The 24,128-nt window shown below is 46.8% G+C and overlaps 1 protein-coding gene across 15 annotated transcripts in view; it reads right to left on the reverse strand.

Moving 5' to 3' along the window:
• LOC121092466 overlaps positions 1 to 13,195 on the reverse strand; it is a 33,671-nt gene extending 20,476 nt beyond the window's left edge. For 5 of the 15 annotated variants that reach the window (XR_005829315.1, XR_005829314.1, XM_040603543.1 and 2 more), the window contains exons 1-4: positions 9,172 to 10,057; positions 7,038 to 7,130; positions 6,379 to 6,391; positions 469 to 631 (exon numbers count right to left, since the gene is read on the reverse strand). Coding sequence is in view for 7 of the 15 variants with exons in the window: in XM_040603543.1 (XP_040459477.1) it covers positions 469 to 631; positions 6,379 to 6,391; positions 7,038 to 7,130; positions 9,172 to 9,396 (494 nt within the window). In the remaining 8 variants the exon portion in view is untranslated. The other 10 variants (XR_005829321.1, XR_005829317.1, XR_005829320.1 and 7 more) reach the window with 6 other exon arrangements.
• Between the last annotated feature and the right edge of the window lie 10,933 nt (positions 13,196 to 24,128).

Genomic DNA, 24,128 nt, shown 5'->3' on the forward strand with positions numbered 1-24,128 from the left:
AAAAAAGATAAAAGGAAAAGGGGAAAAAGAAAAAAAAATCTATAAATAAATAAACAGAAAAAGAGAAAAGAGCAAAGAAAAGAAAGAAAAAGAAAGGAAAAAGGAAAAAGAAAGGAAAAAGGAAAAAGAAAACAGAAAAAAAAGGGAAAAGAAAGAAAAAAGCAAAAAGAAAGAAAACCTTTTGAGGCCAAGTGCACATGGGTCTACAACAACTCACAGAAGGGACAAGGGGTGGGCTGGGGACCAGGGCAGGCCACGGAGCCAAGGGAGCCCCTTTGCTGAAAACAGCCTCCCTGCCAAACCCAGAAATGAGGGGGAAAATCATATTAATTTAAACACCTTTTGAACCCTGCATGTAAATAATACAAGTACGAGCAGGTAACTCTGCCTCTGCTAACTGTGTGGCTCGTGGTGGGGAACAACAGCAGCATGTACTCAGACAATGATGGATGCAAGTAAATAACCCACCGTTTGAAGATGCAAATGGTTGAAAGACCTTGCTTGGCCAGTCTGCTCTCGGAGCTGCTTAAGGCAGAAGGATGATTTGCAGCCATGAATCCCCATGTGAGATTTGGAAAAGGTCCCTTGCTGATACTACAGCTGCTGTCTCTTACTTTAAGGGCTCTCCAGGCTGGTGGAAAAAAAAAAAAAAAAAAAAAAAAAGGAGAATTTGGTTAATAGCCCAACAACTTTAATACTTGTGCCATAGCCATTGTCTGCTCTGGTTGCAACATGACCAGGACCATACTGCGGGGATGGAGTCCCATGGGAAAGCCTGTGGGGTGGCTTGTCCCCTACCTCTCCACATCACATCTGGTCCATCCAGTGAAAAATACCGTCACGTTTTCCCAGAAAAGCTGCACAAATTGTACAGCAATGTGCTTCAGTCACAGATGAACCCTGTTACCAAAACCCCACATATGCCTCATTGCTCTATTTGTGCAAAACAGCTGTTCCTCTCGTTGCCTTGTACGATGGCCGTGTTTTGTGCCCCCATTCATGACCTGCTTCCCCAGGTCAGCTACAACATGGCCCGAAGCATCATCTATTTTGGTACCTCACCTGTACCTTGGGTACCCCAGTACTCCTCACCTCGCTTGCAATAAGCCACTGATAAAGCCTCTTAACCACCCTCCGGGAATTGCAAAAGCATCTGCAAGACCAGATTTTATTTGTACTGTCCCTGTGGGAGCCAACTCAGAGGACATCCATGGGCTGGCTTGTCCTCAGGCAGAGCACGGTGATGGAGATGGCTTGTACCCCCAGACCCAGCAAACCATGCAAACAAAATTGATGCTGCCAACACAGAGCAAAGGAGAAAAACCCAGCCCTTGCGTAGCTACGGCTGCCCCAGCTGTGCTGCGATCTCCTGGAAGTGATTTTATAAGCGAGGCAAGGCAGATAAGGAGACTTTCCTCTTGACGGTGAACCCAGCCCCACCAATCTCTTGAAAATGTGCCAAAAGCAACTGAGGTTCGAGCATGTTTTAAGCTGTTTGTCATTAGCATGGGAACCAGAGGTGTGCCATGGGGAGTGGAGCAGGGGGGCTGCTTCTCTGTGCATCAGCTGCAGGGATGCTACCCTACCCTAAAATGGGGTGATGGCACACCAAGCCCTGCTGGCACAGGGCTTTTCCATCCTTCTGCAATAGCAACTCTTCTCATTGCAGCTCTCTCCCCAGGCCTGAGGGTCCAGCAGGGACAGCCCTATCTCACACCTTGTCACCCAGGGCTGGAGGTAAAAAAACAGGTTCATAGGCAGCTTGTCATCGCTGTTTGAAGCCCCTGTGATGTGCCAGAGACAAACCCTGTGTGTGGCAAAGGGTCAGGGCAGGACACCCATGAGAAGAGATGGGAGGGTGGGAACACAGAGAAGGGAGTGGAGCAGAGATGTTTTGGAAGAGTAAAAAGGAGGAATGAGAAGCATGATGTGAGAGCATAGGCCAGCTACTGAGGAAGGGAGACGCATGACCGAGTGCATCGGCCTGTTTGCAATCAGCTGAGAGGTGGTAGCAGCCCAGCTGCCATGGACACGCACAGCGAGCTGGAAGCCTGCTGGAAAAGGGCTGCGGGGAAAGCCTCATGCTGATACAGAAAAAGATGTGATCACCTCAAGGTTTTGTGGCACCAGCACACGTTTCCTATTAAAAAGGTGAACCTAATCCTCCAAATGATGAGCAGCAGGTACCGTGACCCAGGGAAGCATCATGTTCACTCCCGCACTCACCTTAAGCTCACTGGATTTTAAAAAATGCTTCTTCTGCCTCCAAATCAAGGACAAACCCTGATACTTTTCCTCCTGTGTATTCCCAGTCCACATGTAAAACCAGTAAATTACTCTCTGCATAGGAGTGGAGATTAACTAGACTGCAATTAAATTACAGTGGGGGAGTTTTAGGTACGAGCAGGTGGTCCCGCATTACCCCGTTGGGCTCCACGAATGCGGTGTTTCCCTCCTCAGGACTACATAGATCTACTGAAGAAACTCAGGGCTTGGCTGTCGGGTGGGCTGTGTTCATAGACCAGGACCAGGCCTCTTACCAGCTCGCTGGAAATAAGGAGCCAGCCAAACCAGATGTCTGGGAGATGTTGAGGGCTGCATTAGCATCTCCTAAACCTTTCGCAGCCTGCAGCAGGATGAAATGTGAGGGCAGGCACATCCCTCAGGCTCCGGCTGCAGTCAAGGGTGTGCGAGTCGGCCAGAGTTTTATGCATCCAGCTTCAAAGTCCATCAGAACAAAATCAGCCTGTGAGCCTAAAATAATGTTTCTCTATTTGATAGGAAGCAGAAAAGCAACGTCTCACACAGCCCACAGGGCTGTGATGGACAGGGAACCTCCTTCCCTTGGTGAAGGGCCCTTTCCCTTATGAACCAGCCACCATGTAATGCAATTAGCTGTAATTAGCAGGCTTCAGGCCAGTGGCAGGACATTTGCACTGCAAGTTGCCATGCCAGCTGCACTGCTTCGCTGATGGGGCCGGCTGCCCTTTCTCAGCTTCCCTTCTGCTGCTGGTTTATTTCTGTGCTCAGACGTCCTGGGGTTGGGAGAGCTTTGAAAAAGAAGTATGTTACTGTTTAGGGTTATAAATTGGTGTTGAAAAGTTGGAGGGCAAAATTCATCCAACTCTTGCTGACACTATCCTAGACCTAGGATGGATACCTTTTTTTTTTTTTTTTGACTTAAATTTAACAACCTTGCTAGGAAACAGAAGGCAAAAAGAGTTCAGCAGTTCAGGTTCCAGTGAGTGCTGCAGCTTCAGGGACTGAGATCTTCCCACCCCCAGATACCTGCCCTGCTCTGGGGCCAGAAATCCTGTCGGTTTCAGCTCTCATGCAGTCATGTACGTGCAGAGAGCAAGTAGTAGGAGTGCCACCTGCTGACACTGGAGATTATGTAGCATCATCTATACATTAATCCCACCTCTGCTGAGCTCACCTCATCTACGCCCAAGGCAAAGCCATCCATTGTGTCCAGCCAGCATCTGCCTTAAGGTAACACCACTTGGTGATGGTGGTCCTCAAGCTCCTGGCAGGAGAAGACGACAGTGGCTGCTCTGATTTTGGACCCATCCACAAGGGAAAAAAAAGAAGAGCTGTAAAATGGAGGGGGGGGAGGTGTGTGTAAGGTGTTTTGGAGCAGAACCATCGTGCCACAACCACCTCTGGCCAATAGGCCTGGCTGGTGGTAGAACATTTTAAGGGCTTTTATTTGTAGCTGGTGGTACCTTTGGTTTTTTTGTTTTTTTTTTTTTTGATACAGAGAGGCTGAGTGACTCTCTGGAGAGGTTCTAGGGCTCACAAGGCAGAGCTGAAACTCTATCAGCATTGCCCCACAGAGTGGGGAGAGTGAAGCCTTGGTAGGATGGGAGCAAGAGAAGGAACTCTAGGTTCAAAATGGAAAATAGGTTATGACCCTTTCAGGCCCGGTCCTGCTGGAGGCCCACTACGCAACCCCCTGCTGTGACCTTACAGCTTTTACAGACTGACTTTTCACAAGGCAAGGACAGCAACAATGCCCCAGCCCATTTCTACCCCACTCATGGTCTGGTCCTTGTAGGGCTCTTGGCACCTGAGGAAGCTTTCAGGTGTCCGCTGCTGGTGAAGGGAGAGTGCTCAAGAGGGAGGAAACCTCCTCACAGCCCAAGTGCAGCCGATGCAGCCCGAGATGAATTTGGATCTCCATAAATCATGAGTGGCAAGACCCTCCCTGCCCAGCACCCCAAGGACACCCTGGAGACGCACCTTTTCCAGGGCAGTCCCAAGCTGAAAAATGAAAAACATACTCAGTTGGAATCTGAGAAATTCAGATGGCTACCACTTACTTTATCTACTAGTCTCATTTTCCTGGCCACAAGCTACTTTTGGGAAGCTATATGCAAAAACGATGTAAAGTCTTTTTTTTTATATTTTTAACCTAGTGTGCTCATACTATCCCAGTCCTTAACCAAGCCACTAAATTAGCTTTGATACAGTCCGACACTGGATGTCCGTTAAAGCCTTACCAACGTGGCTAATCCTCAGGAAAGGGTAAAAATTAGCCAATAACCCATCCAGCACGCTGAGACCTTGGCTTTCACATTTTCCAGAAACTCAGGGGTTGCTAACAGCTGATCCAAGGCAGAATTTCTAGTAATTTCCTCCAATTAGTATCTTTTTCCTTTACTTCATTTACACAATTTTCTGCAGAAAGCTTTACCATAGGGTGCAGTTACTCATGTTTTACGGGGACAGCCATAACACCTTTGTGAAACAGCAACCGACTGCCCAAACTGGACTTAAAGAAACTCAGCACTTTCTAGTAATACCTTAAACTAGTAATACCTTAATACAGGAAAAACTTTGAGCTTTAACTTTGCCCTCTCTGATTTCCTGGGGACTCTGCTGTATGAAAAGACACGGCAGAGCCCTTTGCTTGTCCAAAATCCCTCCACCACCTCCCAGCGGCACAGGGTTGACTGCTGGGCTGAAAACGTGTCCTCAAAAGCTTTGCTGTTTGGCTCTTTTCCCTGTCATTTTTCACAAGAAACATCCAGGCGATATTTCACAGCAAATAAAAGCCAGGCGTGAGAGCTTGACTTTCCTGGCAGCCACTTGGGGCGTGAAGCTGGCAGGTAATCACACACTGCTGGGCTGCACTGGAAAAAATGTCCCTGTCCCACTTAGTTCTGAACCGATTCAAAGCTGAAAAACTTCATCTTCCCTCCCCTAACCCTCCAGATAGGAGAAAACAAGGTTTTCTATGAAACAGCTTAAAAGAAAAAAAAAAAAAAATCCTAAATACCCGACTTAGTTCTCACAGGGGGAGGAAAAAGCCCAAACCCTGAGGAGAGAGGCACGATGCCGAGCTGGCTGGCAGCAAGGTTTCCAAGTCCCTTCCCCTCCATGGCCACAGATAAGCAGCAGGTAAACCCCAGTACACAGCGTGCAGGGATGTGGCACCGAGGCCCGGCTGATGGGTGAAGGAACATGTTTTTACAATGTGAAAACTCGACCTCAGGCTGACTCTCCTGTCTCCCAAGGAGGGAGAAAAAAGCTGAGAGCTGGCACGTGGGTAAAGGGCAATAAAATAAGCATGGTTGGGAAGCGGAGAGATCTGTACCCCTTGGAGCAGCTGGGTTTCCTACAGCTTACATAGCTGGTGGGGAGAAGCAGCTTCTTCAAGAAAGAGCATCTACAATAATGTGCGGTGCTGGGGGATGGCGGGAGGACTTCAGAAAGCATGGTTTGGAAACCATCACTGTAGGTCTAAATATCACTACAGACCTCCCTTTCCACCAATACAGAAGATCCTGTTTCATACCGCTGCAAAACTGCGTTTGCATTCTCTGTTTTCTGTGATAGACTTAAGCTTGCTGAGCCCAGCTTCAATGTTATCAGGTGTGTAACAGAGCACCACAGTCCTGCAAAGCTCTTTCAAATCCATTAAAATCCTCCTCCTTCTCGGAGCCATGTGGGCACTGCTCAGTTCCACACTCACTGGGCACTTACTAAACCAGGGCTGGTAAGTGTGGCTGGAACATATGGGTCTTTGACCCAAAATCCTGTGTGAGAACTGAAGTCTCTCTCCTGACTCCTCTTTTTACCATCCTGCTTTCCTATACATCCAGCAGCTGCCCTTTCATCTTCACTTACATGATCATCAAACAGCAGCAACAATATGAAGAAATATTTCTGTGGGCAAGAGCCTGATGTTATTTTGGCAAGAGGAAAATCACTAGGATAAAAAATAAAGACTACAGAGAGGTGGTGATGGTCACCGAGGTGGACAGCTGGAGCGGACTGTGTGTGCTGCCCGAGCAGGGGGTGGGCATGGGCATGGTGTGTGGACTCCCCGTGCCGGCGGAGGGGACAGCAATGTGGTATGGAGCACCCACCTACCTGTCAGAGAAGCCTTTGAACAAAGCACAGAGGAATCTCCTTGATGCCCAAGAACAGCTCCATTATGGGGCAGAAATACACCAGGGGATAAGTGGTCCATTAAAAAAAAAAGAAGTTACAATTAAATAAATGTCAGGTCGCTAGATGCTCTGGGGAGTTTATTCCTTGTACATGCATGCACCCTGCAACCAGCCCACACACACTGCCCCAGCGATGCCAAAGCTTGCTTGGTTGTCCACACACCCCTCCACCGGGATCTGGAACCTCCAAACCCGGGTTACATTCCCCTCAGGCACACTAACAACAGGGAAACGTGCTGGCTGGCCAGGCAGATCACTGAGAAGCCAGCCTGCTGTTTGCTGTGCGTTTTTGTTGCTGAAAGAAGTAGCTGGTCCCCATCTGGTAGAAACCTGGTGATGAGCCAGGGAATTAAGCTTGCAAAGGAAAAGATTCAATTATTTAATTCAGGTCTTTAATATTCTGAAAATGAACATGGGCTGCCAAATCAAACAGAATTAAAACGCTGGCACAAACGGGAGGGGAAAAGTTAGGTGAACTTTTTGATTTATATGCTGGCTGAAAGCCTCTCCCTAGAGATGCCGTTCATTTAGGGCTTTTAACAGTTTGTCTCACCAAGGGAAGGCAACAATAGTGCTTACATGTTGGGGGGTTTGTGTTTCCCTTCTCCTTCCCCCTATCACAGGACACCACAGACCTTGTTCACACTGGTGGTGAAGGATCAGTCTCTCGTGCTTAAACAGGGAACAAAAAGAGAAGGAAAAGAGCAAAAAGGCAAGATTTCTAAGTCCACGGTGATCTAAGCATATGGCATCTCCTCCACATGGCTCAGTACCTCCACAAGCAGCCTCTGCACCCTCAGCAGAACACGATGCTCTTCTCTCCTTGTCTATCCTGAGATTTTTGGAGGTGCAAAAATCCCCGCCTCATGCTTTGCCACCCTCCACTGTCCCAGTGCGGTGTAGCAATGTCAGGTCCTTGCTTTAAAGCACTAGTACCTTATGTAATAGCTGCTTTTATAGCACCTTGTAGCATTTTCCACTTCATTTTCTCTTCATATTATTGAGTAGTACAAAATATTCACACACATGCAAAAAAACCCAAAACCCAAAAGAAAAACAATTCTTCCATTTATGTATTAACTTTTTGGCCAGGTACTTCTAGTCTTGCAAAATAACAGTTTGAGACAACTTGGGTGGGGACTACTTGCTGTTATATCCTGAGCACACACAGGGACATCCTGCCCAGTGACTGGCAGAGCCACAGGAGCAAGCCTGAGCTCGGTCAGTGAGGTGGCAGAGGTGACATGGCTTGACCACGGTGAGGACAAGGCAATATCAGACAGCTACATAACTCCTTCAGATGAAGGACAGCCAGGTAGATACCAAAAGGGGAAACCAAAGTGTAGGAGGTGGAAGGTGCAAGGCACGATGTGCCTGCACCCAGAGCAGGAGCATGGTGCTGCTGCTGGTGCAATGACCATCTAAGCAAGGCAAGAAACCTTCCCCCAGGGCAGCTTCCACAGTCTAATCAATTGGTAGCAGAGAGTAAGCTGTCCAGTGAGGCAGGGCATGAGCTAGCGCTGGAGTGACATGGATTTTCTGGGTCCCTGTTCAGGACCAGCTTGCTGGACTAAGACGTGAAGAGGTGATGCTTGGCCCCTCACCAGCCAGTTTTGCCTTTTCTTTTGGCAAAGCTGGGGTGCTTTCTACAGTGTTTGCAGTGGCCTGAGCTGAGCTCAGCTGGAGCCAAGCCACTGGAAGAAGCAGAGGTGTGACCTGGTTTAATATGAAAGTCCCAGGACAGTGTTTTTACAAGCCTTCCTGGTTATTAGGAAAACATGAACAAAAGAGAGGAGTTACAGCAGGTCCTGGGCCAGCGTGGAGGACTGCTAGCATGCACCACACGTTCCTCCAGCCACATCCAAAAGGACTCTAAGGGAGCTCAGGGGAAGTCAGCCCTAGGGAGGCTGTCAGGGTAGTACACTAAAGTGAGGACACGCTTGTCTTAATGCTTTGGCAATCCTCAGCATGCCTCTCAGGGCACAGAAAGGACAACAGTTCTGCTCCTCTCAGGCAAACCTAACCTGCATCACCAGGGAGGAAAGACAGCAGGGCATTTTAAATTGTTATTTTGCAGCTAGGCTAAGTCTATCACGAGGGTGCAATCACTGACTTACGACTGCAGGGTTTTGGAGCAGGACTGTTTCTTTGTCCTGCAGGTGGGTTTCTGCACTGGCTTTGGGGTGCTCCCGTACCGCACATGAAACAGCAACTCCCCATTTCCCTCCAAGATCAAAACCAGCCTCATTAACAGAAGCACAACGAAGAAACCAGCTTCAATGACAGCTTTGAGACATGCCTTTGCTAATTACTATAAGGGAGAGTGAGTGACTACTGCCACTGGCTCTAGCAGGCACCGTGGTTTCTGAAAAGAGTGTGTATAAGTGCTGTATTTTTAATATATATATACACATACACACCCATGCACAAGTGTCTTGGTTAACTGTTTTAGCTAAGTAATGCAGAAGTGAGATGTCCACTGTTATCTCTGTGATTTCACTACCAATATCAGCCTTTTCTTAATTTTCAAGTTGCTGCTGAAGCCTCCCAAGCCTGCACTGTGCTAAACACCAGCTGGGAGTTCCTGGACTAGCAGTTCCTGTTGGACCCAGCTCACAGAGTTTGTTGACCAAGTGGCTCTGAGATAACACCCAGCTGACCTGGGCAGCTTGAGAATAACAGACCTTTCCTCAGTCCTTAAACACCCACCCACCTGCATCTCTCCGGGCTCCCACCCTCCAGTGATGGGCCAGTCGGGCTGGTGAATCAGGGTAGAGGTTTCTGGGCTAGCCCAGGAGAAAGGCTGCAAATGGCTTTTGCATTTGTCCTTTGTTCTTGCTGCTACTTCTGACCAGTACTGGAAAGCACTGGATGGGTTTTGGCCTGCCGAAGAGAAACAGCTTTTGACTGAATTTTGCCCAAGGTTACTCATTTCCATCTGCAGCCTGACATGCAAAAAGCTCTCCTATTTCAGATGTGATTCTTCAGCATTTTTTTCAGCCCCTAAACCTCTTACATGACTGCACTGGCACCGAAGCCAGAAGATTTTTAGTCATGGCCTATTGTCCCCCCTGTGCCAAGGAAGACAGAAAACAACCACATTTGAAGCCAGCTGATAGACTAACCCTAGCCCAGAGCTAATGAGCTAGAGAGACATTTACCCTAGGCACGAGAGCATTAGCCACACACAGCCACCTTCTCAGTCATGTAAAAGAAGCCTCCAATTCCAAAAAAACTTAACCTCCTTCAGGCCAATGAGAGAACAGGAAAAACCCATAAGGTGAGGACTTTGAAAAGAAGTACGTGTTATCGAGTATTTCCCAAGCACGAGAGAGCTGAGCTCTGCCTCAAGGACACAGAAATCATCCTCCCTCCCTGCAGCAGCTGATGCTGGAGACCTCGTTTCCTTCTGCTCTCCCACCTCAGCCTTGCAACCGCCCCTCAGGAAGGTGCGCTTCCATCTCTGGCTGCAGCCCTTCCAAACTGAGTCAAACCTCAGGAAAACCCTGACGTTACCTTCAAAATCAGGGTTCTTCAAGAAAAATTGGTGCCATCTTTGTTTCACTTACTCCTGTGGGTTTTAGGGGGTTCACACTGAAGCTTACCCGTGAATCCTTTCCCAGGAAGACTGGAGACTCCCCATGAGCTAGGATTTGAGAGCAGACCCCAGTCCTGTGAGCTGTATATTAGAAGCGGACAGCTCCACAATCCCAGTGACGGCTACAGCTTTCACTCTCAGTTTTCTTATGTCTGAAAGAAAAACCCATTAAATGCTTCCCTTGATTTTAAAACAGAAATTCCTAGTTCGACTGCTGACACCAGCCAAACTAGTCTCTGCTGCAGTACTCGGAGGGTGTTGAAGTCTGCCATGGAGCAAGGGCAGCTGAAATTCAGGTCTCCCAACAGTAACGTCACTCCTCCACCCTCTGGCTCCATGCCCAGCTTGGCCAGGTCACTGTGCTGGAAGACACGGCTGCAAACATCCATTGCATAAACCAGGGCAAAACTTTGGTCCTTTTTTCTGCTGAAGGCCCACTCTGACTTTATATAATGCATGTGTACATATCTACACTTAGAGACACATAATATATTAATTCATAGACCAACTTCAGTAAGCAGGGTCGGATGTGCATGAATGACTCCACTAATTTTTTTTCTGGAACAAATATCCCTGCTCCTGATCTTAAAATAAGTGGAACAATAATGTGAAAGCAGCCTATTTGATCCTGACATCCCTGCTGCTGCTTGCCTGCACCCTGCTAGCAGCAGCCCAACCTGGATGAGATATGCATCTCTTCTGATTTAATTGTATTTTGCTTACGCATTCAGGACAGGAGCAAATGAGGACTGTGCACCATGTAAGAGAACAATGAAGCTTGGTGACTTGCTAACTAGCTCTGGTGTAATTGCACAGCCACGCCTGACACGCCAGTGGGAACATCTGCATGGAAGCAATGTTCCCACACATATGTGACACATAACCTTGGTTGTGCTGGTGCCAGGTTTGGTTCTGAAACTAAGCTATGGAAGGAAGCTATGGGACTGGATGCAATTTTCATTGATTCTGTAGAAAAACTGATTTTTGAAGACCTTCTTTGAAGGCCCTGAAAATCTCCACTGAGTTCTGTGGAGGGTCAGACTCCAGAAGATGTAAGAGGTAGGTGATACAAAGCAGGCAGGGCAGGGCTGAGAGCTGGGGTGACAAACACACATGAAATGCCAAGCTGAGCTAGACTGCAGGGGCACCCAGTGAAACTCCACACGAGCAAGAGATAAGTTTTGCCAAAGGGCTCCAGAAAGCCAAGACAACAGGTCTGCAGATACTCAAAGAGCTTTTGGGAAGAAGATGCATGGGGGAGAGAAAATTCTGGAGAGATGAGGAGCTGGGAAAAATCGCAAGGGGGGAATGGATGTGGAGAGAAGTTTACTACAAAAGAGCTTGCATTAGTCAAATGGCTAAATTATGGGGAAGGACATATTAAATCATGGAAGGACAAGCAATTCAATCCCCTCATTCAATGGATGCAAATGCTCAGATACATCGGAAGCAACATCAGGATAAACGGCATTCACAAGCTCTGGCAAAGCAGAGACTGCACAATTGATAGACAGCTGCGGACAAGACGCTCTGCCAGCTTCAAGGACATTTGGAAGGAACTAGTGTCTAGAGCTACTGCTAAACAAATATGTTATCTGGCTAAATAACTTACCTGTCAATACCTCTGCAGCCATTTCCAAGGAAAAAACAAGATGTAAAAATTGTGACAGCAGAACATGACCAGCATCTTAGCCTTCCGGTAGGTCAGATTGCCCAAAGCTTCGGGGTAGGACTAAAAATGGTGAGAGTAGTTACAACCAAAATCAAGAAACCCTTGCAATCTTGGGATGCCATGCAGAGAGAATCCCAGTCCACAGCTAATGAATTCCTCTGGCCTTGATGGATCATCCTCAGGGTGAGGAGTCCCATGGTACGCTTGAGTTTCCTTCACTGCCACCTACCAGTCGTTTTCCCCACACTGCAGAGATGGGCCCTTGACTTCTCTCCGCCATTGAAGAATAGTCTTTTGCTGCTAAACTGTGCAAATAAACTCCCAGTACAGGATTTTCCATGTTCCTATTTTAATTTGTTGTGCTAACAACATGCCCACAACGTTTAAGCCCTAGGAAATACTGAAGCAACATGAGCAGTAACAGACTAACCAGTGGAGGTTAGATCCCAGAAAACAGTAGCTTCTTTTCAAGAAATATACATCATTTAGGTTAAAGTTGACTTATTGGGAGTTACAGTTACATTAAGAGGATTGTACAGGGTGCAAAGTCCCCCAGTGCTTATCAGATTGATGGCAAATAGTGCTGTTTCTCCTCTCAAGCACCATGGGGGCCAGCAGCAGCGAGGGGCACGCTGCAGTCACTACCGTCTGCTTGCTGATCTTGCCCCCAAGAGCAGTCCTTGGCCAGGACCGACATGGGGATATTTCCATTTTAGGAAGTGAGCTGTTACTTAACTTCTGGCCAACGCTGATTTATGCAATTTGGCACTGGTGAGGGACAGAGCCCTTGCACAACACACTCTGCTGTCTACAGTACTTTCAATTTTCCGCAGATCTCCCTGGCTCCTTTACACTCCATGATGGTTGCTTAGAGGAGTTACAAACAGAAAGGCAGATGCAAGGACTGACTTCAGAGCAATCTTCTTATAGAGTGAACTATTACTGTGAAGGTACAAAGTACTGCTTTGAATCATTTACTAGGTGGTGACATGGCTTTCATCTGAGCTGCGTAACATGCCATCTAAGCGAGCAATCGCAAGACACAGCGTACAGAGAAATGGTCCCTCAACAAAGACACAAAAACTCCCCCCAATCCACTGAAGGCTGAGGGACAGTAAATAACACAATGGCAGGGGTGTGTTTGAACGAATGACAGCCACAGCAGCTCTGAACTCAAAGATCTGTGAACCAGGTAAAGCACGTGCATGATCAGTCCGGGTCAGCCCAGCCCCCAGCATCTCCACTTCACCAAGGAGGCAACCAGATAGTTTTTGTCAGCTATTGAGTTTGTTGCACTTCTGTTTTGCTTTGCAACACTTCCGCAGCGATGCTACCATGGGGCTGGACAGAACTTGCCGCCTTGCAGAGCCTCCTGCCACCTTTCCTGACCAAGGATGCTGCAGCACATAGCTCTGCTCTGCTCCATGCTCACAACCCCACACAGAGTTTCATCGGGGGCATGAGGAAAGGGGAACGTGACAAGGGTTTCTTCTTGCAGGTATGTCTCACCAAAGCTTGGCTTTGTGCTAACAGCTGGGCCCACCTGTTATAAGACCAATAAACCAACCCCATGGGGCAACATTTCTGGCAGAGCTATCCTACCACACTGGATTAACTGCCACCCAGGGATGCCCCAACATCATCAGCGCTTGGCCACCCACCAGCACATCCCTCAAAGGAGACACTTCTTGTGAAGAATGGTAACAACAGGACACCTGATGCAATAAGACCATTAGAGAAGTACTTCCCTTCTTCCCCCTCAGCGGGGAAGGAAAGACTGCTGCATCACAAGAAATAGTCCAGCAGAGGATGTGGCTTCCAGGCCATGGGGACCACAAAGCATCTGAAGACTTGACTATCACTTTACACGCTGACGGGCAGGTAGCCATAACGAGCTCCAGAGAGCTTATGTTCAGCCCCAGGCCTATAAGAAGGGAAGTATAAAGGGCTGTAACCTTAGGGATCCAGGCTGTTTTGAGGTAGGACATACACACTTGGCCCAAAGCACGCTCAAGACAGCCGCTTTGATCTCTTCTTGAATGCATTAATGTGCGGAACGGAAATATCTGGCGTTCAGCTGGGACAACATACAGCACAGCTGGGGACCCTAGAGGAATCTGAGGCTTTCTGAACTTCTTCGAACACTTCCTTCTTTTTTTATAAACTCCCTTTTTTTTAATTCCTAAAAAGTGTTTCTTTTCCCAGGGAGAGATCCTAAGTTCATGATGTAATAACTGCGGTGAGGACTGTACTTTTAAGTAAATAGGGATGTGCAGGCACAGAAATATGAAAACATTATGGGAAAAGTATCGTTGTTAAAATTAGCCTCCTCTCACTCAGAATTGTAGAGAATTGATCTTTAAAACCAAACTCTGCCTTCAGGTACACACATTAACCAAAATTTGCAAGCATCAGTTGAAGGTGCCCAGAAAATTGTGCTGGCTTAAAACAATAAGTTTTACATGTTTTACTCTATTCTTGTACTGCATTAAAGCAGGAGCCAGCTGCTCAGCAGCTGGGGTAGCTACTACCAACTCACAGAGGTACCAGGGAAGCAGTGCCACTTTATCCTGCCTTGACAGTGACCAGACCCACAAAATGAGAATATATTTGCGCTTCTGGGACTTCTCACAGATATAACAGCTTTTTCAGTGTAACTGAAGAGTACTAAGCCTGGAGTTTCACAAACCACGGGAGCCTCTACCTGTGCCTCCCCCCCAGAATGGGACTGGGGATGTCCAGCATCCCTACCTAGATGTCTATTTTTCATGCATCCACCCCTGCAGCAGCTGTTTTCTTTCCATCCTCACTCACTATGATCAGGAGTGTAAAAAGAGCCTGGGCAAGCTTTTAATGCTCTTTACTTCTCTGTGCATTGTGTTAGACTCAGCTCAGTCTATGGTTCAGCAGTATTTCTGAACACTCACTTGACACGCTGTCTAGTGACTTACTGAGTGCAAACTCGTTTGAAAAGACAAATTAATCTAGGCTCTTTGCAGGATGCTGTAAGTTAAATGTCCATCTAAGCTAGGCATGCAGGACTCCGTAGCTGATGGAAAGAAAGAAGCAGTCACACAGGGTGAGTTAGTCTGTCCAAAGATAGGTGGGAGGGATGTATGTTGGAGCCAGTTTGCCATTCCCTTGGGAAGGCAAACCCCACTTTGTAATTATTTTTTTTTTTACATTTTATCCCAACAACATAGTAATTTCCAAATGACTTTTTCCCTTTTTTGCAACATGTCCAATGTCTTTGGGAGTCTTCTGGAAGAAAGGGCCTCTATCCACATACACCATGAGTCATTTGGAGGAAAGGGAAGCCCCTTGGACCTGAGGATGTAACTGGTTCACAGGGCTGCTCGTAAGTCTGAAAAAGCTGTAGGCGTCCATGGGCACAGAAATCCACGCAGGAGCTGGGGGAGGGCTGGGAACAGTGACCAGTTAGGTCTGGAGCCAAACCAGGAGAAGATTTTTACTCAGTGAGTCTGATGACCATGTCCATTAGCTGAGGGAGAAATTTGACAAGAATGTCACCAGGATGAGGGCCATGGAAATTGCTAGAAAAAGGCACAGAGCCAAAGAAGTGAAGGGAGACAGTCCCCACAGAGTATATTCCACATACTATCTTCCCGCCAGCAAGTACTCACTGGACATTCAACAGGCTGGGTCCAGCTCAGGTTTTCCGATATGCTCCTTTTCATTCCTGAAGAATACCACAGGTTTCTCTTAATTCAAATCTCCCTTGGCAGAAATTAAAAGTTCAGGTTACATGGAAATAGTGGGGCTGAGGTTTCAGGGCACGCAGAGGCTTGCACACAATACGTATTTTGCCAGGATGACAGCCCACAAAGCTGACACAGTGCCTGTAACAAGGTATTTCAATTAGATAGAAGACTCTGAGAGAAAGTCAAATTTGGTGAGGCATGCTTTTTTTTTTTTGCTAAAGTGCTCCTATTTCTGGATAACCTTGCCAGAGGCCTGAAAAATCTGTGAGTGGCCTCTGCAAGGTCACTTCTGGACATTGGGATCAGGCAGGAAGCGGCAGGGAGCAGCGAGCATTACGGGAGTGCTCTGCGTTTGTGGTTACGTGAAAACATCTTTGCCAAGAGATGAGCACAACTTTCCGTCACCGCTGGTGGCCCCCACACCGATGAGCAGGACAAGGCTACTGAATGACAAGAGGTGGAGAGACAAACCACAGGGCTGGGTGGGCCATGTGAAATGAAATTTTTAGCCACAGTCATCTTCCTTACCTCTGGGTTCTCATCCTGGTGAAAAAAGGGGTGTAACAGCATCAGTAAACTGTTTCCCAACATGCCGCATTAAGAGGGAGTGGGACGGGTCGTTGCTGTTGGGTACAGTCCGGTTCCCTTGTGTGCAGCTCTCCTCATCAGCTAAGGAAGATGTGTATCTTGGTGGCACCGATCTGAAACCAGGACAGAGATACAGCTGGTGAAAACCTTGCAGAAAAGGAGAAGCCAGCCCAGTGGGTCAAGTCCTACCCGCTACCAAATATACAGGGCAAACATTCCAAAGGCAGGCAGCAGCTGCTCCAGATCAGAACCTCACATGTGTAACTCCCATATAAAATGTCTGGGGCATAGGTTTTCTGCAAGACATGCAGTATTTTGAGACGTTGGCATTATCTCAGTTCTGTGCAGGGGAGGGTGGAAAGTCAGCTAAAAGCACTGGGCCATGTGCAAAAGAAAGTGAGATCATGGATTTCTCTCTGGGGAGGGAAAAAACCAAAAACCCTAGCAGACTTCAGAAGTAGAGGTTCCTCTGGTAAAGATTGCCCTGGCCAGCTGCCATCCCATGTAAACACTTGCATATCACCAGCACCTCTTCCTCAGATTAAATACTTCAGACAACATTCAGAAGTGACACATGAATCTAAGAAAAAACAAAAAAGGTCTAGGACTTGGGTATCAACTGACACTCACCTCTGTATGAAGCCACAAGTCCACATAAGATATCTGCATACTCTCTCAAAAGGCTGCCAGGTGAAACTGGACAGACTTCAGGAAGAATCAGCTTTTACCCGCTGAAGTTCTTTTAAATTCACTGAATTTTCCTACTGCCCAAATAATAGAGCTTGTATTACCGCAAGAACTCTCCAGTGTAAGTTTTTATTATGTGATAAATATAAACAATGATAATTGAGCTCATGTTACAGATAATTCTGCTACCGACCCACTAAAATGCTGTCACAAGTCTAGAGGACACCAAAGGTTTAAATATGTGGGTTTGGGTGTTGGGTTTTTTTTTTTGACGGAAGAGTATATAAAAAAAGATAGGAGTTGTCCCTGGATACATTCAGGAACACTGAAAAGATGTGGATAAGTGTCTTCATGCAATCCACTAGCATGAAGTAGTCCTTTCTGGTTCAAAGAGCAATCCCCAAAGTTAAAACTAGTGTTTTTGTCAGGATAAATTCTTCTTGGCTTTGAATAGGAGCTCCAGAGAGACTGAAAGGTCTATTTACTCATGTCACTTGACCTCTTGTATCTCCCAAGTTTTATTAACAGTATCCTGCTTCAATGGATTTGCTTTGAACAGCACATCAAAAGTGTTGTTAGTGTAGGAGTTAGAACTATATTTAGTTGCAGGACCTTGTAACAGGAAACTTTTTTTTCCTAGAAAGCTCCCAGAATACTTAAAAAAAAAAAAAAAAAGGCACATGAAGAATGGAGCTGTCCTGCCCCAAACTTTTCGTAGGTGAGACTTGATTGAACCAGACCCCTGGCAAGCTGCATGCCATCACGTTATCTTAACAGACTGTTTATTCTAAGCCTGGGTAACTGCAACAGGATGGCTGGCTGGACTGTATTTCACATTTTGTAAACAAAATTAAATGCAAACCCTTTGCTAGGATCTTTATTTGCTCTACATGTAGCATATGACGCTTCTGAACAAAGGCAAGACATCACAAAGCATAAATGTCAGTCTGAAATGTTCCCAGACTCCTGCATTTCCATGGGAATCTGGAATTTTAACTGGGAAAGCCTGAGGCAGGTTTCCTTGAATAAAGGAATAGTTGTTTAATAGGCAATTAGAACACTTTGAAATCTGTAAACCCAAACAAATCATGCTGCAGAGTAGTCTGTCTCCGGTCACCCTATGTGTAGGTCTGTCCTAAAGCACCAGCAGTGTTGCGCATCTACTGGGTAACGCACGCTTTAATTCCTTGCATGGACTGCAGGCACATCTCCAGAGTAGGCAGGAGTTGCAGCCTCTGCTTCAAGCCAGGCTACACCGAACCAGATTCCTACTTTGGCATACCATGAATATCGCAACCCCCACCCTCATGTTGCAATCTGACTGGCCAGTCCTCACTATTTCATCCAGTTTTACCCAGATGGAGTAAAACATTTGTTGGCAGTGAAATCAGGCTATTCTTTCGATAAACAGGAGTAGAGGCCATACGTACAGTGCAAAGATGCACTTACCTACCTGAGTAGGACCATCAAACCACAATAACCTGTTCAAGCACTTTATTACTCCTAAGTCTGGCTTTTAAGTTTGGAACAATCTTGGTAAGCCACTAACTCTAGGCAAATTCAAAGAGATGCATATATTAGCCATCATTCCTTGGTTAACCTTCACAAGATAAGAATTTTGCATGGAATGATGCTGTTGAGAAAACAATTTTATGCGGGATGTTATTGATTTCCTTCGATGCTAGAGCTGAAGATACCACAAGTTTCAAGAGAGGGAGGAAAACCCCTGTTTCTTCAAGGATACTGCAAAATTTTAAACAACAGGACAGAATGGTTGCTCCTGAAAGAGCTTCACAAAGTTTCTCACTACAGAAGGTTGGGATCTGGAGAAACCATCGGCAAGACAGAATGGAAAACACAGGTAGCACCTGCTGAAGGTCCTGTTGCTGTGTAGGAGTGCTGGGACCAGTATTCATGATTTCATCTCCCTCTGATTCCCTGAACAACCTTTGGAAAATAATTCCCTTCTTTGTTCACAAATTCCCCAGACATAAAACAGGAGGATTAACAATATCTCTCTTGGCTATTTCATACTATTACACTAGGCAGTGACTCTCTGATTCTGCCTGTATGGTATCCAGCCTCAGGGTCAGTTAAAGCCCCTGGGTGCTGTTGTAATTCACACACATTTAAAAACTGATACAAAAGCGGTAATGTTAAATTACGGCAGGTTCTTATTGCCAGACCACATGGATCATGGAAGAAGTTTATAAAGGGACTCTTGCATACTAGTGAAATGAATGCAATCTTACCTCTGCAGAAAGAATCACAATTAGGTGGGCTGGCAGGTGAATTTTTGTTCTCTGGAAAGCCCCAATATTTTTGTATAACCTCCTAGATAGAATAGGGCAAATCAAATAAAAATTGTATTGTAGAGATTCATCAATGAATTGCTTAACCACCCCAGTACCCCCCGAAATATCAGTATAGTTTGCTTAAGTAATGCTGATGTTTTTTTTCTGATCACATAAAACCTCTTCCCTTTTCAATGATGTGGAAATAGTTTGTGGCAATAACAGTAAAAAAATACAACAGACTACCAATATACTATAAAAGTAACACAGTATATAGCATACTGATGTCATATTCTAATAAAAGGCTCTCCATCAAAAAGGCAAAGCGGCACATAAAAATGCTTTTGATCGTATCAAAACAAAAACTGTGCTGTCAAAGCGTAGGAAACCTACGCCAGCCTAGGAAAACCAAGTTCCCTTTCCTGGCTGCTAGTAAAACATCTAGATGTATTTATCACAAGTCTTTTTGCCTCCCACTTGAGTCAGACTCCTGATAACGGATTCAGGAGTACAGCCTGATCCTGCCTGTCCCAGAGAAGTCAATGGCTTTCTCGAGACAGATGTTGACGGCCGGTTGCAAAACTGTGCAAGCAGAGCACATCACAGTCGGCCTCTGAGCACGCACAGCTGCCTCGAGGGCACCAGATGATTTGGAGACAAGCACCGACACCAGCACAAAGTGGCCTTGCCCCATAGAAACACTTCATTAAGGCTTCAGGGGTGATTAGGTCCATGGGACCCCACGTGCTCCTGGTAGGGCCCTGCTTCCCGCCTGGAGGCGAGCTCTTCCTAACCTCTGAAACACTCCTGAAACTGACAGCATGAGTATTCCAAAACGGAGTCATTCCACTGGCTTTGGGTCAGATTTGCAGAAAGCAAATGAAATCCAAGGCGAACCCTGGAGCATTTCATGGAAAGATTCCTATTGGCTTCAGCAGGCTTTCATTTGAAATTTTGGGCTACAGCCCAAAACACCAAGGTCTCCAGATAAGAGGTAGGTTTGAGTGACAAGATAACGCCTTGGAGATCTTCGGCTGCAGGCGGAGGCAGTCCTATCCCCTACCTGAGCAAGGAGCTGGAAGGCACCCCAGCGTGGCACACCAAGAAAGAGGTAATATAGACAACTATGTTGTTTTTGCCTTTGTCATGCAAATAGAGATCATCTCCCCAAGTGCTCAACAGCTTGAAACAGCTGTGCAGCTTCCTAAGGCAAAACTGCTGGAAGCCACTCCACAGTAATATTTCATAAAATACTACACCCTGGTCTGTTTTCTTGCATATGGATGCATATTATTTGTTTGCCCTACACATCGTAAGCTGCAGAAGTATTTTCTATTTCCTGGCAATCCTGGAAATCATTAATGACCTCAGAGCATAACAGATGGTCTTGCCCTGCTTGTTAAAAAAAAAAAAAGCAAAATTTGCAACACCTGTTCAGGGTCCTATGGCCAGCTCTGCTAGTGAGAGCCCAGCAGTCCAGAGGGACCCAGCTGCTCAGCATACGCACAGCCTGTCCCAAGGCATGCTGTGGGATGACATGCAACCTTCAGGGACCTCCGCCTCTGAGCAGAGGCTGCCCCATGTTTTTTGCAAAGGGGCCTGGCTCATTTGTGCTGCGCAGCGATGCTATTTAGACATATGTTGGAGAAGCTGCTGTGTTCCTCTCCGGCTCAGGCAATGGGTTTGCACGAAGTTCAGGGTTCCCTCACACTTTGGTACAACACACGCTGTGCTTTCACACTTGGACAATTTAGAGTCCAATCCTGTGTTCTTGACATGCACACAACTGCTGTTGTAGGAAACCTAAAGGGGAAGATCTGGCTGATCCTGAGCAGAGAGAGGGGGACACGCTTATTTTCTCTCATTAAAAGCAATATCACAGGAGCACCTACAACCAGGAGCAGGCATACTAGTTGATGCACAGAAGGATAAAAGGGAACAGCCTCTCTGCTTTAGAGAACTCTCAATCCAAACAGTAAAAAGAAAAGAACTATCCCATTTAATTGCTGGAGAATTGAGGCACAGAGGGGCTTAAAAGGCAGGCTTAAGGTCACATGGAAAAACCTCTGGCAGAGCAATGATTTGAATTCACTGTCCTGAAAGAAACCCAGCATCCCAGCCCAGCCCTTCACGTTATCTCTCTGCCTGACCCCCAGCATAACTCCTGCACCGGATCTGTCCCGCTAAGGGTGCCAGCAATGCCGGGGAAACATTTTCCTGCTGGAGAAGAAAGTAAAGGGTGGGGTAAGATGAGACTGACGATGAGGGAATTGGGGATTATTATTATCATTGTGGTGTTTCAGACTTTTTTTTGGTTTCTCTCCATTTTCAGCTTTGCAGATGGAGGAGAAACTCTAGCTATCACAACTGAACATTTTCCCTGGCACTTTGACTGTTGCCCTGACTCTGACCCCTCTCAGAAGCAGAATTGGGAAGAGAGAGGAGCTAGCAGCTACGAGCAGCATGGCCATGCAGCTTCCTTCGCTGCAGCCCGACAGCAGTCAGAGGCTAGGTGCCTCTCTCTCTGTATGACGGATAAAGGACCTGACTGACAAGTAACCCTGACTCCTATCTTCTGGAGCAGATGAGCTCCTTTTGATCTCATTAAAACCCTCCTCAGAGGGCCAGCTCCATTTGAGAAGGCGCCTAAAAGCAGCTAGAGGAGCCTCCCACATTTGACCAATCCTCCTGTCTCTGTTAGGACTTCAGATTTGCAACAGACCCTCTATTTCTCTTTCTCATTTCTTTTGTAAGCAGTAGTTTTCTTGGGGGCAACAGACCATCCCTTTGACCTTGCTCATATAACACTGGGGGCAGTGAATGCTATCACTGTGCAAATAACTCAAGGAATTTCACAACAGAGCCAATGCCTACTCCCCCAGATAGTCCTGCAAGAGAGCAGTGCCTGTCAGAGTTGCTGGTGGTTAGGATTGCCATTACCATTTTAAGGCTTCACCACAGAGCTCTTTTACCTCAGGGATGTCACATGTATTCAATCATCTCCCAGTAGCCACCCCCAGTTCTCCCAACAGCTGCACAGAGAAGAAAATACCCACAGCCATGAGTCAAACAGCAATAACAATTCAAAGAACCCAAAGTCTAATTTTCTCTGTCATTTGGGGCTTTTTCCCAAGCCTGCTGACTGCCTGGGACTCTTCCTACTGACCTAAAAGGTCGGGGATTGGGCAAACACAACTAGGCAGGGACTGCATCCCCGCTCACTGCTGAAAAGCATCAGTCTTCAAGGTGAACATCTTGGGGCAGGGTGGACTGGGCTAGCTCCTCTGAAAATGTTCCCTTTTAAATTAGTTCCTCTCACGCTGCTCCTTCTGCTTCTTGTTCTCGCCAAGTGGTCTGTGAAAAGTCTGTTACCAACGCACCAAAACCTGCTTGCTTGTACAGGGTGCAGACCTGCACATGTTTCACCACCAGTGGCCTGAACCCACCCCTCCTATTGAACACATCTGCAGCTGACATGCTCCTCACCACCATCAAATACAGCAGTGTTGACTCAACTTGCTCACTCACCAACTTTACTCCAGGGAGCAGCTTCTGCTGCAGCAGGCAGACTGTTCCAGTAGTCCCCCCAACTCCTAGGGTCACCTCTGTTTCTGTGAACCAGCTCCCTTCTTCAACACCAAGGAGGAGCAGAAGAGCAAAGAGATAAAATTCTGGTTTTGAGTAACTCCATGCCTCCTGCCTGCAGCCAGGGCTGAGCTTTTGTCTGCTTCTCCCAGGCTTTGCAGAGCAGATCCTGGCAGTCCCTGCCTCACACTGGGGTCTTTGCCCACCACATGCCACAGGGTTAATTCAGGTTTTCCTTCTCCCCCCCCCCACCTTTCGGACAACACTACACAACCTAGTCCTCCATCGGGGTACTAAACTTCTCTGGGAATTTGGGTTAAAAAGAACCTCAGAGAAGGTTTTTGGTAGCAGTTTGATCCTTTTGTTTGCATGTTTGGGGTTTGTGTGTGTACGTGTGTGTGTTGGGGCGGGTTGTTTGTTCTTCTCCAATAAGAAGAGCCCTCTCACAGCCTTGCACTAGTGATGCTTACTCTAGCGTGGTCCCCTCTGAAAGCCAACCAAGGGCAGACGAGCGAAAAAGATAAAAGTAAGAAGCTGGCTCCAAGTGGCAGGTCTTGTGGAGCATGGGATCTCTGACAAGGAGCCGCGGGGAGGTCAGCTGTCGATTAGAGAGGAGCCTGCCTTTGGCAATGACATTAAAGACCGTCCTCAGGAGAGGTGATTTCAGCTCCTGGCTCTGACATGGGCCTCCTGCCTGACTTGGACGACTCAGACTTTCCCCCTTTCTCCAATGGCAGCAATATTTCTTTTGCTTTGTCTTGTCAATATATACCACAAGTTTTTTGGAGGAAGGGTAGGGTTAGGCAAGTGCTTTCTGGGCTTTGCTGAACATGGCTGTGATTTCCCGGATCTGCTGGGTACAGTCCTAATGTCTGTCTTGCTGGCAAACTGGTAAATGCCCTTTCAGCCCAAAGAGGAACCTGGCTCTGCTTAGGTTTTTTTAAAACCAATTAGTTATTACAGACACGTCTCAGCTATTCCACATTATTAATCAACACATCACAAATACAGCAGCTTTTTTGCTGTTTCAGGTCCCTCTCCAAGAGGCTGTTCTAATTGCTGATGACTATTTTGCCTACATTCTTGTGATGTGCTTTCTTGCTGCATGTTTTTGGATGCAGTTTTCTTCCACTCACTTCATGAAAAACCTTGTTTTGACAGGAAAAAAAGAACGCGTTTTTATTAGAAGGGAGTTTATCTGTATCAGGGAAGGGTTGTTGTTTTTTCAGGTCCAGGATAAGTTCCCTAGTTAGACAGAAGAACAGCCCAGCATATGCAGCGCTAACCTGGAAAGCAGCAGCCTGAATTTTGCTTTATGCATATAATGAGACAGAACAGCCCTTTAAAGAAGGCTTTCCAGACCCCAGGAAGGGTTGGGATTGACCAGTGACTAGCCTATCGGCTCTTATGAGTGACATTCTCTGCCCCTGTTCTCATTTGGGAGAAAACCAAGACCTTTCCAGGAATATTTCTGAAATGGCTATTATTGTCATGATACAGAAAAACTGTTCTACAGGCAAAACA

This window comes from Falco naumanni, chromosome 8, assembly GCF_017639655.2.
Source record: "Falco naumanni isolate bFalNau1 chromosome 8, bFalNau1.pat, whole genome shotgun sequence".
NCBI classification, from domain to species: domain Eukaryota; kingdom Metazoa; phylum Chordata; class Aves; order Falconiformes; family Falconidae; genus Falco; species Falco naumanni.